Below are 17,093 nucleotides of genomic sequence, written 5' to 3'. Positions count from 1 at the left end.
TACTGTACGATTAGTTCGCCCTTGATATCTCAGTAACCATCAACGGTAGGTTAAAAATATATAGGACCCAAATTGTAGAACGTAAATGAACGCAAAACCGAATTATCGCAAAAAACTAAATTCTACCTTTTTTCAAGATGGCGGCGAATGCACATAGAAAACCGAGGTCGACAATTTCAAGTTAAGCTTTTCTAAGCGCCTACTATCCTAGCATATCCTAAAACCCACCTTTCCGGTTAATTTGCATTTCTCGGCATGTTTTATGTATATTATAATGACTGGACTAAAAGTAGAAATTTAAAATATGATCTGAACAAATATAAAAGTGTTATGTATTATTGTATATTAATTAATATGTTCAAAGATTGACATACATAAACGTTACATTAATGAATAGATAATTGACGAAGAATACTACAAATTTTAAAATTATTATTATTAGTTAATTAATTACAAATTAAGTCGAATTTATTCTCTCCTCTTCCTTCATTATTATTCATTATTTAATCTTACAAACTTAGTGTGTTCTGTCAATTGTCATTTGTGTTTGTCACTGTCAAATAAGTAAATCAAATTCAGTTTGTCCGTAATGTTTATATTGTGAAATCAGTAAATTTTATATTTATGATAAAAACTGGATCGTAAAATGATCTTATAAAATGTCTCTTTTTAATATACCACCTTACATGCTCCAAGAATTACCCGATGTTACTGAAATCGTAAACTATCCCATTAAAAATATTCAACGAATAAAGGTTAGTTCTAATGAGGTATTTGGCAACTACTCAAAATAATCTTTTCTATAATTATTTATGAATTATTTCACATAAACTATTTGCTTTATACTTGTTTTTGTAAACTTATTTTTTTTTATTAAATATTATGGTAAAGGATCTATTTTTGGATGACTAATAGCTCTTGGTATAAGTTAATGTTAATCCTCAAAGTACCTGGTTAAAAAATGTACAGTATAACATAATTGAAGTATATCAAAATTTGTTAAATTCATGTGTTTATCATTAGTGTTTCATATGCATCTTGAAATTCTATTCAGAAATAATATGAAATAGCATGGATGATGTTGAATAAAAACAACCAAAACCAGAAATTCAAAAATAATTAATCTATGGGTATTCCTTTTTCAAAAAAGAGTGTAGTACTATTTTAGATTACATTATATTTTATATATTTATGAAAAAAAAAGTCTTTAACTGATAGGTTCTATTTTTTTGTAAAAGGAAATCTACTCAGAATAAGATATTCTTTATAAAATATTCTCTATTATATTCTGAAATTAATTTAGCCTTAAAAATTTTCAGTACACTAGCTTTGATGTATCAAAATCATTAATCGCTTTTGGAGCTACCAGTGGAGGAATTTATGTATTTAACAGATGGCCTTGTGAATTTATACAACTTATTCCAAGTAAGGTTAGTATAAAAAAGTTATTTATAATATTTTCTTATATTCTATTCATGACTAAGTGAGAAAATTCAGTTTCCTATTGAAAAAATTATAATGTCACACTTTAATCAAATGCAATTATTCAACTCACTTATAGAATATTCTTTGTAACAATAAAAATCAAGTTTAGCTCGATAAAGATAAGGTTAATTTTATCAATTTTTATTTATTAATTTATTTGCATAAATTAATTTATTTTTAAACTTATTATCATATTAACAGAAAATAGTTAAGTGAATCTATGTGTCACTTTATATTGAAATAAATATTTATAATATATATGTATTTATATAAATATATATGTATTGATATATACAATATTTATTAATACATATATATTTACTACACTACATCTAGAACCATAATATACATAAGGACTTAAAGTCACTTGAGCAACCACATGCTGTACCTCATGTAACTTTAAGTCCTTTATTGCTAAATCATAATCTCTTCGAGCAACCATTGACCAGTGGACTGAGTATAAAATATGTAGGAAAAATATTAAAGCAACTACATATACATATGTATAAAAAAAGAATACATACACTGATAACTACAGTATATGATTAATATATTCCTTACTACGGGTATTTTTTCAGTTTAATGCCTTTGTTGTTATTCTTTCCAGGATGGACCGATTACTAGATTAGCTATATCATCAGATGAGAGGCACATTGGTTTTGCAAATGGAAAAGGCGTTGTCACTGTGACAGAATGTGAACAATCCCTAAGCGGTAATTTTTCGACAACATCATCCAAGGAGCACCAAGGAAATGAGGTTACAGCAATGACGTGGAGTAGAAACATGCTATTTACTGGTGATGATATCGGAAAGGTTTCAATTCTACAGTTGCAGAATTTTATTGTGAGTTTTTGGTTTTTTACTGTCTGTTGTCTGATTGTTGATTATTATATTGTGCTTATCATAAGTTATCATTTAACTATTTGTAACTTGTAACTTTAAACTTTGGGTTGTATGTGGAAAGCAGAAATAGACAAATATGTATTTTAAAATAACCGTGACCATGTTGTGCTGAAATGTTTTAACCCACGGTATCACAAATAAATGTTTAAAACAAAACCAATTTTCATTGTCAGATTGGTATAGTAATCTTTTCAGTCAGTCATTATATTATTTTATTTTAAAGACATTTTATAACATATTTTTTATTTTTTAATATTGTTTTTTTTTTTTTTTAAATGTTACAAATATAATCTTGTGTTATCGTGGGTAGGAATATTTCTGTATTATTATAAGTCAAATGAATCAAAACAAAATCTGATAGTAGCGGAAAAATTAAATATTTATTTGATTCATAAAAATAGTAAATATATTTACAAAATTATTTATTTAAAGCTCTAAAAATTGAAACATGTAAGAAATTGACTTCAAACAAATTACCTTTATTTCTACAGCAGATTTTTCACAAATTTATCATATATGATTGTCATGCATATTTAAATCTTAACTGAACAACTTATTTTAGGCAAAAAGAATGTTCCAGAGTTCCACGCAGATTATTATGAGCTTAGATTCACGTATTTGCCAACTTGAAGCAAAAGAATGCATGTTACTTGTGTCAACACTCTCGAGATGTTACATATGCAATACAATACAAGAACAGTACAGGCAAATTGGACAAAAGCTACGAGACGGTGAATTCGGAGCATGCTTCGCTAATATTGAAAAACCTCTAACAAATGGTGTTACAGAAAATGCAACAGAAGAATTTACTGAAGTTAAAAAATTCAACATTGTTGATGAAGATGTCAGGTTTGTTGTCGGTGAAGAATTCGCTAATACAGTTATTTATTGTGCTCGACCATCATCTAGATTATGGGAGGCAACTGTTGATGGCATGGTCAGGAGAACTCATCAATTTAAACAAGTACTAGCTAAGCAACCTATGACATTTGTATCGAATGAATCATATGAAAATGAGAATTTCATTGTAAAAAATGCTCAAGATATAGTTAACGAACAATCCGTGAATTTTACGAAAATATATAGCTTCAATGGTGCCATATTCGCATATAGCAAGAACTCATTGTATTTCTTAAATATTCAAGATGTTGGTAACACTGTTTGGTTTGATGCATACAACAATATAAACGAATGCAGGATTTATAATGAATTGTTATATATTTGGTTATCAAATGGCTCTCTAATTAGTCTTAGGTTTATGAAGTTGGATAAGTTTCTAGTTAAATGCTATGCTGATAGTAAGTTTAGACTGTGTGCTGATTTATGTGCCTTGTTTAAAGAATATTTGTTATCGAGTGATTTATCGCCCAAATTGCATATATTGAGCGGTTTAAGAGATAAAATAGAAAATAATGATACATTAAAAACATTAGACAGTGTTATAGGGAAATTCGATACGTTGAAATCGAGCGATGCGACTCAAATGAAGTCTGGGATATATGTCGTAGATAACACGTATCACACGCAATCACTATTACATGATAATGTTCAAGCAAGAAATACGGACGATAACAAATTTGGACCATTGCCACCAGAGGCATTACAAACTTTAAAAGGCATAAGCGTTACCGTATCAGATAAATTAAATTCAAGTAAAAAGATGCTAAGAGAGAAATGGGAAGATTTCGAAGACAAAATGAAACATTTGAGCATCGACAAAAACGATCCAACACCAGAAAAGGAAATAAACGAAAACGATAATTTCCCGAAATGGATACCTCGCGACGATTTTACAATAGACGACGTACCAGTAGTTTTAGAAAACGATATAATATTCAGAGAATCTAGTCAAAGCACTGTAGAAGTCGACAATGATCATTTAGAACGAGACAAAATGTGCAAAATGTTGTATCAATATTCTAGATTAAGTCTCGTCAATAGAGAATCTGAAACGAATTTAAACTCCATAATCGATAACTATGCCCATGATATTAACGAAATTTATAATCTAATGTTATTATTAGAAAAATATTGTATGTCAATAGAAGCTGTCGAAGAATCAAAATTTGTACCGAATAATATATTTCTATCTTACTTAGAAAAATCGGTGAACAAATACGATTTACTGAACACGATAATAAAAGATGAAGTGCTATATAAATACTTTGTAGACTCCTGTATCGCTGTTAATATAAAAACTCAGAAACGCTCGAATATAGGTTGTGAATGCGGATTTCCACTTCCGTATATAAGGACAAGTCAAATGCCTGTATTTTCGGAACTTATAGACGAATTCATCGAACAACAGTGGTCTAGTCAAACTCAAGAACAATGCTACGAAGTTTGCAAAAGGATGCCATATTTGTGGAGGAAAATATTGTACTTAAGAAGAAACGAAGACTTGATAAATGTCCTAAGAATACTTTTACAAATGCTGGACGAGAGTCTCTTGCATTCATTCTTACCTCAGTTTACATTTGAGACGTGGGAGAGGGCTATACAGTTATACGCAACGTTATATGCTAATATATGTTTAAATTGTAACAAAAAGTTTGAACACATATCCGTCAAAGATATGCTAAGTTGGGATAATCTCGGTTCGATGATTATAAAATCGGTTGGCGGTAAAAATGCTATCAAATTGATGCAAAGACATGCGAACTTGATAGAAAAGGGTGCTTTGACGATGAAATTTTACCATTCTTGCTTGTTAGTGGTCCTGTATGGGAAATATGATGGAACTGTAACGATTCCGATGGTCGACACCGTTTATAGTTCGTACGATTTCAAGGACTCTCGAAATGAGGTAATATTTTAATTTTATTATTATTTGTGATCTGATATCGACTGCATTATAAAATTTCTTTTAATTTCTTTCAATAATAATTATTAGCAAAGATATTATTCTATCTATATTTATACCCTCTGATAATGGTTGCTCTGTGAAGTGTTACATAACACATATTTTTATTTATTTTAAAAATAAAATAGAAAGTCATTCGATAGTCTTTGCCACCTAATGTTAGTTATCACCGCTCACAGACATTGGGACCGATTTATATATTTAAAATCTGTGTCATCATAAACCTATTGACTAAATGTTTACCCGTGTTATTTAAACCTACTTATATTTTTTGTACAGAATATATGTAGAATTAATAACTAAGATATTATGTCATAACTAAGATATTATGTCCCTATATATTATATCCATTAAATGTTCCAGCCTTAAAATGCAGTAAATTGCTGAAGAGGTACCCGTCTGCTGATGAATTACTTCGACGAGCTCACATAAAACTTAATCAACAGAAAAAATAAAACACAGTTGTCTTAGTAAATATTTTATCGTTTCAATTGCAGATACACAAGATACTCTTAAACGCTTCTGATGGAACAATAAAAAATACTGCTTTGCCGCTGACCGTCGCTGCCACATCGCCTAATTGGGGTCTCAAGAAAATATACGAAAAGCTATCACCGAGTGAGCTTGACAATTCAGAAAATTCAATATTAAATGACATTTTGATGGCCTTGACTATGGCAGATGTCACAGACTGCACACTATGTGGGTTGCCGTTAAGAAATGAGGTTTTAATCGAAGATGGTGGTTTATGGGTATTTAAATGCGGTCATATATTCCATGGTGCTTGTTTGAATTTGAATAAAATCAAACTGTGCCCTTCTTGTACGCTCCAATGAATCATCATGTATTATTTATTATCTGTGACTGTTTTTTATCTGTGTAATTTATATTCTAGATCTTGGGTTGCTATTTAAGATTACTTAAATTATCATTAATTAATATTACATATTTATATATAAAAACGCGAATTATCTAATCTAGTCTTAATATTGTCGTATTTCACTAAAACAATATTAAATGTATTAAAAATATATAAAAATTTGAGATACTGTTTGTAAAAACTTTTAACAATTTATAGTAATAGGATGTTTTTTTTATTTAACTGCCAAAACGTAGCACTGAAATTAATGGCCTTGGCATATTAATGTTAAGACACGTGTAATATATTATATGTAGGAATTCTTAAACAAGTATAGTGATAAATGAATATGATCCAAATAAAAAAAAAGGAAGTCAGTATGTACGCGTTGTGTCGTACTTTATATTTTGGGAATGCGTTAAATAAAGGTTATTTTATGTACCTATAGCCTATTCCAACTATAAGACGAGTGCTAAACAACTATGAAATTTCATTGGTCGAGATCTTGAATAGTCTATGATTTCGAATTTGTTACAGGAAGTTTGGAAGTAAAATTAAAGTGGACATACACGTACATACATACATAGTCATGTATGTGGATTAGTGTTTTATTGTAAATAAAGATATATCAATCAAAAACTGTTTGTAGTGCATAATATAGCGGAACTATTTGCAAATCGAATGGGATGTGTAATTCTAAGATGCATTTATATGTTCTCCTTCAATTGGAATAGGCTATATATTTATTTTGAGCTTTATGGTTCGAAGTTATGAGGTCGTTTAATTAGGATCATGACTTTATTTTCACGTGCTTAATTTCGTATAGGTGATCCGTTTTTTGCTCACTTCATTTCGTGCTTAGTTAAAAAAGTCTGCATAGAATTCGATCATATGTGTAAATCTTAGAAGCAGTATGGTAGATTAAGACTTATCTGAGTGGAGCTAGCCCAGCAGCTTTACGGATCACTTATACGTATTTGGAAAATTATATGAGTACCTTTTTTTTTAATGTATTTTTAAACTATAAAAGCCAATTATAATTATCATAATATTTTTTTGTATTTTGTATGATTTTTTATTTAATGCTAGCTGTAATTAATATGAATACAACTGTATAGTTTTTTTTTTTTTTTTGATGAAGTTCAAATATTTATTTGTTTTAAATTCCGGCTTCTAAAAGAATGATTCCAAAGAGTTTCGTAATTAACGAACAATATTATTAAAAACATAATATTGACAGATGTTATAAAATCGGGCTAAATTGAAATAAAAAAAAAAAAATTTAAATCCAAACTGCGCTTTTACAAGTTTATCTCAATCGTTTTTTTTTTTTTTTTTTAATTTATCACTAGACTACACTACTCTAACTGACAGTTGCAAGGCGCGTTCTCTCAGCGGCCGGACTATGAAGTGTAGATATAAGGAGTGGAGAGGTTATGTGTTTTCATTCTTAAAAATGTCTACAGAAATGTATGAACTTAGTGTTCCAGTAAATTGCGAGAATGTCGCAACTGTAGCTTATTTTTAATTTGAGGTGGTACCCTCTATTACGTGAAATTAATACTTCTGTTAATTATAGATCTATAGACTCACGAAGGCGCGCTCTCCTTGAAGTATTATCGGTGTGCATTGGTATGAGTCACAGTCGTGCTTATAAGGTATCTTAGTGTGCGTGAGACGACTTAGACTACAGTCAACAAAAAAATATAAATATTTTTTAAGTTCATTTTATGAAATATTAGATAATTTAACGTAGAAAGGCACGCTTTAGTGATTGAATAGACTTTAATTTCGGTTTTATAAATTTTATTTGGCCTTTGCCTAAATTTCATATTTTTGAAGAACACTTGTACACAAAAATACATCTTACTTCTACACTCCATAGATCTGACTTTAGTTTATTTTGTCACAGATTACAAAGTTAATATCATATAAGGTGCCATCATGTGTTAGTTTTAAGTTAAAATCACCTGACTGTTTTAACATTTTTTTTTTTTTATTTAAATTTCGAATCTTTTTACTAAATGTAATTTAGCACAATCTGTTTTAGGTATGCTTATTATTTATATGTTAAATATCAGTTTAAAAATAAAATGTTTTCTGTAAACAATTTTAGTAGACATTGAATAAATAATAATACAATTGAAGTTTGGAATGTATGTCATACAGTCACAGCATACATATACATATATAAATTCTTAGTCTTATAATGTACTTTTGCAAAACATATTTTGTGAAGACACTTTCGTACTGTTTTGTATGAATTTATAAATCCAGAGCCTTAACTCACGTAGTCGGCTTTTACGATATTTGTATGGATGAAGGAAATAATTGTGTTAAGCGTAACATTATTGTCCGTGCTTAGCGCCTAGAGTTTTCTCTTTTGCATTCCCAATATAGCGTCAGGTAGGCTACCGACCATAAGATTCATGATGAACGAACTGACCTTGAATACATGAATAAGGAAATGCTGATAGGTATTGAAGACATTTTTGTTAAAAAGCGACCATTGCAATCGCTTATGCCTTCATTCGACGTTTGATCTCTAGGCGTTGTGTAATATCATAATTATTTTATTCGGTAATTTCATTTGTATTGCCATATACATTAAAATATTATAAATACAGGAGCCAATAAGAAACTTAAATGTATCTCTTGTTCATGATTATTATACAAATACTTAAAGACGAATAACCTACGATTTTTGTTCGAAGAAAATTTGAAAAAAAAGAATTGTAATTGTATTATTTGACATTCTAAGTTTAAAAATGTTAAGAATTGGTGTTAATATATACCATAAAGTTACGTGTATACTACAGACAAGCTGTTAAAATTGTGTCACAATGACTGAAAAATGAAAGAATATTAATTAATCCGAAACGAACGCGCAGATGTGGCACAACATTTTTTATATTTTTGTGAGTTGTGGTCAATTGACGATTAGTGCGCAAAATCTCAGTACCGGGCAGCGCGTCTAGTATAAATATAAGTCAATGTCATTGGGTATGTCATAGTAAACACTAAGATTTTCATTACCCTATCAAAAATTGTTTAACACTGATTCATTTAAATTATAAAGCAATTCGGTTATATTTATTTTAACATTGTTAATTAATATATCAGTACCTTATATTAGTTGTAATATAAATACATATATATATAGAGGAATAAAACGGAATGCTTAATCGTGATTGGTGGATTTGATATTAGAAATACAATTTGAATACCAGATGTAATTCTCGAATGTAATGTTGTTTGTTTGTGTTATATAAATAATTTACGATAGCAGTTTTATTGTAATAGTGTAATTTAAAGACGGGGATATATAAAACGACTGGATTTACTTTCGGATTCGACGAATTTTCTAGTTAACAATGCGATTTTTTGTATAGAGACCTCTATTGTCTATGACGACCTCCGTGGTCGAGTAGTGTGTACACCGGTTTTCATGGGTACGCCACTCCGAGGTCCCGGGTTCGATTCCCGGCCGAGTCGATGTAGAAAAACTTCATTAGTTTTCTATGTTGTCTTGGGTCTGGGTATTTGTGGTACTGTCGTTACTTCTGATTTTCCATAACACAAGTGCTTTATCTACTTACATTGGGATCAGAGTAATGTATGTGATGTTGTCCAATATTTATTTATATTTATTTATTGTCGCGCCTTGGGAGTGAGACGTTCTCATACACCGTTATGATATTCACTTATATATCTATATGTAGCCGCTATGTCGTTTTTTCTTATTTTTAGATTGTTATGCCGTTTTAATCGTTATTTCAATACGCGAGTACTGTAGAAACAGTCTTGTGATAATTTCAGTAAATTAAAACTTAAAATTTCGCTATGTGAAGTTCATACATCGAAAGCGATATAAATTGAAATAACGATTAAAACGGCATAAAAAATAAAACACAGCGGCTTCTGTAGGCGCAACGACGATATGTATCTGCCGCCGCCCTCTACTCGCTTGTATGTATATAATTATTTTACTAACGAAACTTTTTTTTTTTTTATTTCATGTCTGTTACATCACGTTCGTATGTATACTAAATATTTATGGCCCTCTGTTTTGTGAGTGGCAATGCTCTTTAAGAACGCTTCGTAGACAATAGACGGACGAACTGACCGTTAGTAAAATTATCTTTTATTAAATATAGCTGGTGCTTGCAATCTAAGCTCGTGAATTTAATGTTATTACACGAATTGAACACGAAAACAAATTGTATCATAAGAATTATACAGAATAATTTGTATATATTTTTATTAACGCAGAACTATGCAGTATTTAAAGAATTTAACTTGTAATAATACTTGTCCGCTTTTCTTATATTAAACCATGAATTTGGGTCAGTATTCTTTGTGTTGTTGATGTCTTTTCAAGTAGAAATTCAAATTTTGAATTATTTTTTAATATAGTCAAGGGTGGAACCAGCAGACCACGCAACATTGACTTGTGACATTATAAATTGTACAAAACTCGTCCGTCGTCTTAATGAAATTGCAAGGTTAATTTTAAGTTTAATTGTAATTTCATTGGGTTGGTCGACTCTTCGACGGTGACTGTAGGTTGTGCAGTTTTAAATGTCACTAGTCAAGCATTTTTAATTTCGTCCCATAACGTTTCGTTTGAAATTTCACTGAACATATTGGAACTGAAATATTGGGTCTGTCGCTCATTTTTATTTGGGCGATTAAGGGACAGTTGCTGCATCTGTTTTAAATTCAAATGACATATGTCAAAAGTGACATTAAGTACGCCAATTAGAGTCCCTTGTCCATGAAATTGTCAAAAATTTGATTCAAATGCTGAGTGTTTCAAGTGATATTATTCTTGGTTTGTATGAGATTAAGACTATGGACAACATTATTATGTCAATAACCCTGCAACATATAAATATAGCTACCCTAGTCCTTAAAAAGAGACATATATATTTCATGACTGTTTATTGTGTGTTTAGAGTTGAAACGTAATTGATCTTTCATGTAAACAAGCATGTAATAATATTTCTATAATCAAAATGTACCAAAAACTACATATATCCGCTTCTCATCAAGCTATCTTTATAAATTTATTTTTCATTAGATCAAAATATATGTACAAGAACATTATATTTTTGTATTAAACAATGTAGCCATATCAGTTGTAATGATAATACTGTAATATCGTGTTTAATATACAATTATTATAAAATGACATGTTTTTTTTTTGGTAACAACATTATATTATTGGTTTGGATGTTTTCCAAAGAAGTGCTCTAAACATCAACATGTACAATTTTACTTTTAAAGAAACCGAAGAAATAAGCTGATTTATTTTGTTGACCGTATTTATTTAAAATTATTCTTTAGGATGGAATTATTTATTGATAATAGCACCACGTGTGGTTCTTTAGTACTAATATGACCACCAGTGCTTTAGTAATTAAATATCACAAGTACCTATCATAATTTCTAACATACATGCCGTGTCAAAATGACATTATTCAGTAAAAATATTATAATTATACTTGAATTAAAAAAGAGAATATATTGAAGGTATTTAGTATTTAACCAATACAAAACATTATGATTTTAAAATAAATAAACTTTTATTACTATTATCTCAGCTTGTAGGTCGTTTATTATTTGAGGACTTTTTTTTTAAATCAGTAATCTTAATCTGGTATACTTGCATTACAGGCTCCTTTTTCGGCGGAAAAAAAGATCCGCGAATCTCGAATTGCTTACAAATAAAGTCCTAAGTTTTTTCGTCTTTATTGACTGAATATTTATTTAATTTAAATGGTACAGTATAAAATAATGATATTTTATAACTGAAGTATTTTTTTAATGACACGGAGTTGACAGGTATTCTTAGCATTGGGCAATAGAAAATAAAACAATATGTATTTTTTGTATAATTACTTTTTATTAAACTTTTGGGTTTTGGCACAATTTGAATAATGTGTCCTGGTTTATACCAACTAGGTATTAAAACCTAAGTCTATCTACGCGCTTGTGTACTTAGTGGAAACTTTAACAAAATAATCTCAATCAATGAAAAATAATTTAGTTAAAAACCATAAGAAATATAACAACACATAATTTTAGTAAGTAGAATAAAAATAACATACCCTGGTACGTTATTTTTATGAAAAAAAAAAAACTATACCGTAAAACGAAACTGTCAAGTCAGATGTGTTTTAAATGAATTGCATGTGACACAGATAATAAATACAAATAAAAAAAATCGACCGAGATCTATGCGATTCGCATATTAAGTATCGATCATTATAAAATAAACACAACGAACTTTCACATTAATATATCGCGTATGTACAATGGGAATCAACATAAGAATAAATAATTTAACGTCACTTTACTAAACCCTTACACATTTACTAAGAAGTACACGCTACATATTCGATTAAGTCACGTACACAATAATTTATTTATACGCTTATTCGTCTACATCTATTCACGTCGATTACATAATATTACTGGCATACAATATAAAGGCGAGTACAGACCGCAAATCATTATTCAGGGATGGGGTATGTACAACATAAAAAAAAGAAGTTCAGTAATGAGAAACAAAAATTGACAACAGATAATAAAAATACAGTTTGTATATTGTTATCAATAGATAATATAAAATTATAGGTATGTACTCGCCATCAGTACAAAAAAAGAAAACATGAAAAATACAATTAGAAAAATAAATAACAAATAAAATGGCAATTAACGACATCGCTCCCTTTAACCTGAATTAACACTAAAATCTATACAAATTTGTTTCTCTATAACTATATTATGAAGATATTTGTCAACTATACCTTATTCTACGTCTACTAATAAATTGCACGATTTGATAAAGCGAATATTTGATTTTTATTTCCCCACATTTCGGTGGGCCTATTTGAAATATAAATTGGGACTAAATAGAACATCTTTCTATTTTTTTTAATGTAAATTGACAATCTCCAAATTGACCACCATCTTGTTTTCAACACTGGTTGGCACAGATTAAATATTTTTTTCATAGATACTTATGAAATACAGAGTATCGAAGATATTATGACATTACAATTTTTTTTTACCCACTAAATATAGTTGTTTAAAGTACAAATTTCCGCTAATGAGTATTATGAGTTATTTTATTTATATTTTTATTATGCATCATAGTTATCACTGGTTCTTCGACAGCATGTGTTCAAAACACTTAAATTTTCAAGCATTCCGCTTCAAATTTTTGGTTTGATACAATTAAATCCCTTAAATCTACACTACGAAAAGATATTTTAACTAAGATTTACACATGGCCACACAAAAGTAAATTCCGGATCTAATACTTAAATAACTTTTAATCTATGGCTAATCTAGAACTTACTACAGATAACTTTATCCGAACATCGATTACGTGCATACATATCTACAGAGGATTATCAAATATTTACATTGAAATTTGATGAAATATAACAATATAACTTATTATATACACTTTTCTAATCGTCTAATCACTAGTAGATACAATTCTAGCACAGTCCAAACGATTACTGCCATCTACTTGTCGTAAACCGAAACGTTTACATGAGTTGATCTTAATTCACTAATGGAATAATCTCAATTATAATAAGACATTTGTATAGACGAGAGATCGGAGCGACACTGGCATTATTTATCAACAACAATTATAGCCTTGAAGATCTCACATTAAGTAGTTGATGGGAGTCGCTACTAGCGAGATTCTTCTGTTCCTTACGTTTATTCGAGAACTTTCTGGAGTTTACCAGGGATGGTGAGACGGGGGTAGGGAGAGGGGCGCGGCGTGCGGATAGGGCCAGCCGCGCGCCGTACCTCAATCTTCCTCCCTGGGAGACAATGGGGGAGAGAAACCTGGGTTCATGTAATTACCCCCATTGGGTGGTGGTGATGAATTAGATGGTCCGGGGCTTGATAAAGAGGGGAGAAAGTTCAGTTCGCTCCCCCCATCCCTGCACCAGAGCTGCCTCATCTCCTGTCTGCGCGTGCGCATAAGATTCTTATATTCTGATATCCGCATCTTCTTTCCATCGACTATGCATGTCCGCTTAGGTCTTGGTCGGTACCTGGAATTGAATAATTTAAATGATTAAAATTACACAAGTACTAACGTACTAATTACGTAATTGATAAAAACTACTAATTGAGGTAACATATATTAAAGATGTTCTTACCTGTAATCAGGATGTTTTTCCATATGCAACTTCGAAAGTCTCGACTGTTCTTCGTAGTATGGCTGCTTCTCTGCGTTGGACATGGCCTTCCATCTCGCACCGAGAATCTTTGATATATTCGAGTTATGCATATCTGGGCAGGCTTTGAGGATCTTGCGGCGTTCGTCTTTTGCCCAAACCATGAATGCGTTCATGGGTCTCTTGATGTGGGGTTTACCAGCTTCATCGCGTTTCGGTTGACGGATCAGTTTAGCTTTCTCTGCCTCTTCAGGAGGAGTCTGAGCCCAAGAAGACGCTGTAAAGAGAATTAGAATTTAATAAATTCATTCCATTTTAGAATGTTCCTTACATAACGAAGAGGAGCGATAGTTTAAGTTAGTTATTTGTTGGGTGAATAGACTTATGACCTGTATATACCAAGTAACAGCCTATTAAGTCTCACTGTTGGGCAAATGCATCCTCTACCCACGAGAAGGTCTTGGAGGTTATTCCACTGGTACCTTAATACCAGTCGGCGAATACACGTGTCTCAAAATAAGACGACCCGTGAAGATTTCCTCACGATATTTTCCTTCATCGCAGAACACGAGTTAAATTATAAACTCAAAATAAGGATTTGAACTCGCAAATTTTGGTCTAGATTCACAAGATTCACGTGTTCTTACTCCTGAACCATCTCGGCCTCATTATTTGAATAACTAAAGATATTTACAAAATTTTACGAACGATATCGTAAAACGGTAACAACACAAACAGTTTAAGTTTTACTTCCTAAACTATATTGTATATTTTAGCTCGAACTATCATAGACGCAACTGTCTAGGGTATAATTTGTTATTGTATTTTAGTCTTTATATCTAAAGACATAAGATATAGGTATTAGTGAATGGGAGGCTCATACAAAGAATTCAATCGGATGCCTCGCTAAGCTATGTCGTAAATTATCGCGAACAGTGAATGCCGGCTGTAAAACAATCGTTAAACAAAGATTAAGAATGGGTCTATTCTGGACTAGTTGCTTTTCGGATGAGCGGATTGATATATGGAATTTTCGTTTCACATCAGATTATTCTGTCACTATTTGGAAAATACTTTAGAATAAAACTCATAAATTATATAATAATATCTTCAAGCAACACTGTCTTCATTTCCATAATAGAGTTGAACGCACTTACAGTTTAGCTGTCATATTTATTGTACAAAAACTTTACTCGATCGATCTGTATTAATATTGTAAAGAGGAAAGATGTGTTTGTTTGTAATCGATAAACTCCGAAACCGATTTGAATATATTTTAGAACATAATAAACATAACATAACTTAGGCTTTACAAATATCATTATTTCAGCTTGAAGCCATGGCATTTGTAAAGCAATCCAGAATATAAAGCGATAGCAAGCTGCTTGAACCGCGGGCGCGTATGTACGAGTATGCACTCTTAAAAGTCACAAAATGAATCCACGCGGGCAAAGCCGCGGGCACAGCGAATAAAATCTAAAATTGTATATTATATGAAGAGTTAAAATCAATAACACTCCTTGACGTTTATGTATAATCGCGATGAAAAGTCATAAAGGTCTCGTGTACAAATATTTAGAGCAAATACAAGACACATCCGCTTAACATTTCAGTTGACGGATTCGTAACCAAGTGTCCCTACAATTAATAAGCTCTGTCGCACGGAAATTTCGACCTCTCAAAGTTTACACATTCCTCGAATTAATTTGACACGCTGTTAGATAATTTATAACATCCTACATCGGACGATTCGCGTGGTACACGATTCCAAAACGTATAATCGTACTGGTACACGCGAAACGAATAAGATCTACGAACGCGAAAACATTTCGTTTATACATGATTAACTTCCATTTGACAAAAGTACAGTCTCGTTCATTTAACTTGTCAGTCATTAAAATACCTTCTAATTAGATAGGATAGTTTCGTTTGTTGCGTATTATTTATGTTTAAAATATCTCATTATATCAGTAATTAATCGACTTCCATTAAATAAGAATTCAGTTGAATTGAATTTGTTTTTAAAGGACATTTTGTATATTAGAAGTCAAGTATTTTTAAACAAAAATAGCGATATATTTGTTTTTATTTCACTTTTCCGCGTGTATGTACGATCGGGCAGATCAACGAAGGGCGGAAGCGTGCGTCTTGAGCGCCATCTATTCCATATTTCTCGCGATTCTCTTGTTTTAAAGGAAACCAAACGACACCGCATTTTGTAACCATCTCGGTTTGGGACACTGCCAACTATTTAAAGTGTGCACTATTAAATTTATTCGCATCATAATTTACATTAAATAATATACAAAAACTTTTCGAGTGCATTAGTTTTACAAATAATACGTTCGTTTCGATATCGTATCATAATTGTAAGTGTAATTATTTACACGGGTTTTGTATCTTTAACTGGTACATTAAAGAAGTATTATTTAATTGTTTCAAATTATATTCTATATAATGTAACGCGTTTTGCGGTATTCCTTGTTGTCAGGAATTAAATAATTAATGTTTAGTTATAGATAAATTGCTTCGAATGAATATTTTTTCGCACTTTTGGGTCCTTTACAGACACATTCCTGTTTTGTATATCTACTTTAAATCTCAGCAAAATATTGTAAAAAGTTAATTTGCTACAAAATAATAATTAGTTCACAAATGTAAGCATACAATGTTACGCTATCCAACTTCCGATTCAATATCACAACACACCTCGACTGGACTGACACAGTGTCGTCTCTGTGTCACAAAACTCCACTTCAGCGATATCTT

At 30.8% G+C, this 17,093-nt stretch overlaps 2 protein-coding genes across 3 annotated transcripts in view; one reads left to right on the top strand and one right to left on the bottom strand.

The window, feature by feature from the left end:
* The first annotated feature begins 562 nt into the window (after positions 1–562).
* Positions 563–6,500, top strand: P (pink). The gene is made up of 5 exons (XM_026636054.2): positions 563–755; positions 1,320–1,430; positions 2,093–2,329; positions 2,952–5,195; positions 5,750–6,500. The coding sequence occupies exons 1-5, from the start codon at positions 660–662 to the stop codon at positions 6,086–6,088; spliced, it is 3,027 nt and encodes a 1,008-aa protein (XP_026491839.2). The 5' UTR covers positions 563–659; the 3' UTR covers positions 6,089–6,500.
* Positions 6,501–11,997: 5,497 nt separating this feature from the next.
* Positions 11,998–17,093, bottom strand: part of LOC113397644 (transcription factor SOX-6) — a 179,234-nt gene continuing 174,138 nt past the window's right edge. For both annotated transcript variants that reach the window (XM_064218462.1, XM_064218461.1), the window contains exons 6-7: positions 14,307–14,601; positions 11,998–14,198 (exon numbers count right to left, since the gene is read on the bottom strand). In XM_064218462.1, the coding sequence (XP_064074532.1) occupies positions 13,949–14,198; positions 14,307–14,601 (545 nt within the window). In that variant the 3' untranslated portion in view covers positions 11,998–13,948. The remainder of the gene's footprint in view (positions 14,199–14,306; positions 14,602–17,093) is intronic.

Source organism: Vanessa tameamea, chromosome 22, assembly GCF_037043105.1.
Source record: "Vanessa tameamea isolate UH-Manoa-2023 chromosome 22, ilVanTame1 primary haplotype, whole genome shotgun sequence".
Classification (NCBI taxonomy): domain Eukaryota; kingdom Metazoa; phylum Arthropoda; class Insecta; order Lepidoptera; family Nymphalidae; genus Vanessa; species Vanessa tameamea.
Note: the sequence above shows the minus strand (reverse complement) of the source record. Positions and strands in the feature narration are given on the sequence as shown.

Bases quoted from the DNA above. Each gene is read 5' to 3' on its own strand.
- P (XM_026636054.2), top strand. From the start codon at position 660: ATGTCTCTTTTTAATATACCACCTTACATGCTCCAAGAATTACCCGAT. The intron at 2,330-2,951 runs GTGAGTTTTTGG...AACTTATTTTAG, and splicing joins TACAGTTGCAGAATTTTATT to GCAAAAAGAATGTTCCAGAG. The intron at 5,196-5,749 runs GTAATATTTTAA...TTTCAATTGCAG, and splicing joins TCAAGGACTCTCGAAATGAG to ATACACAAGATACTCTTAAA.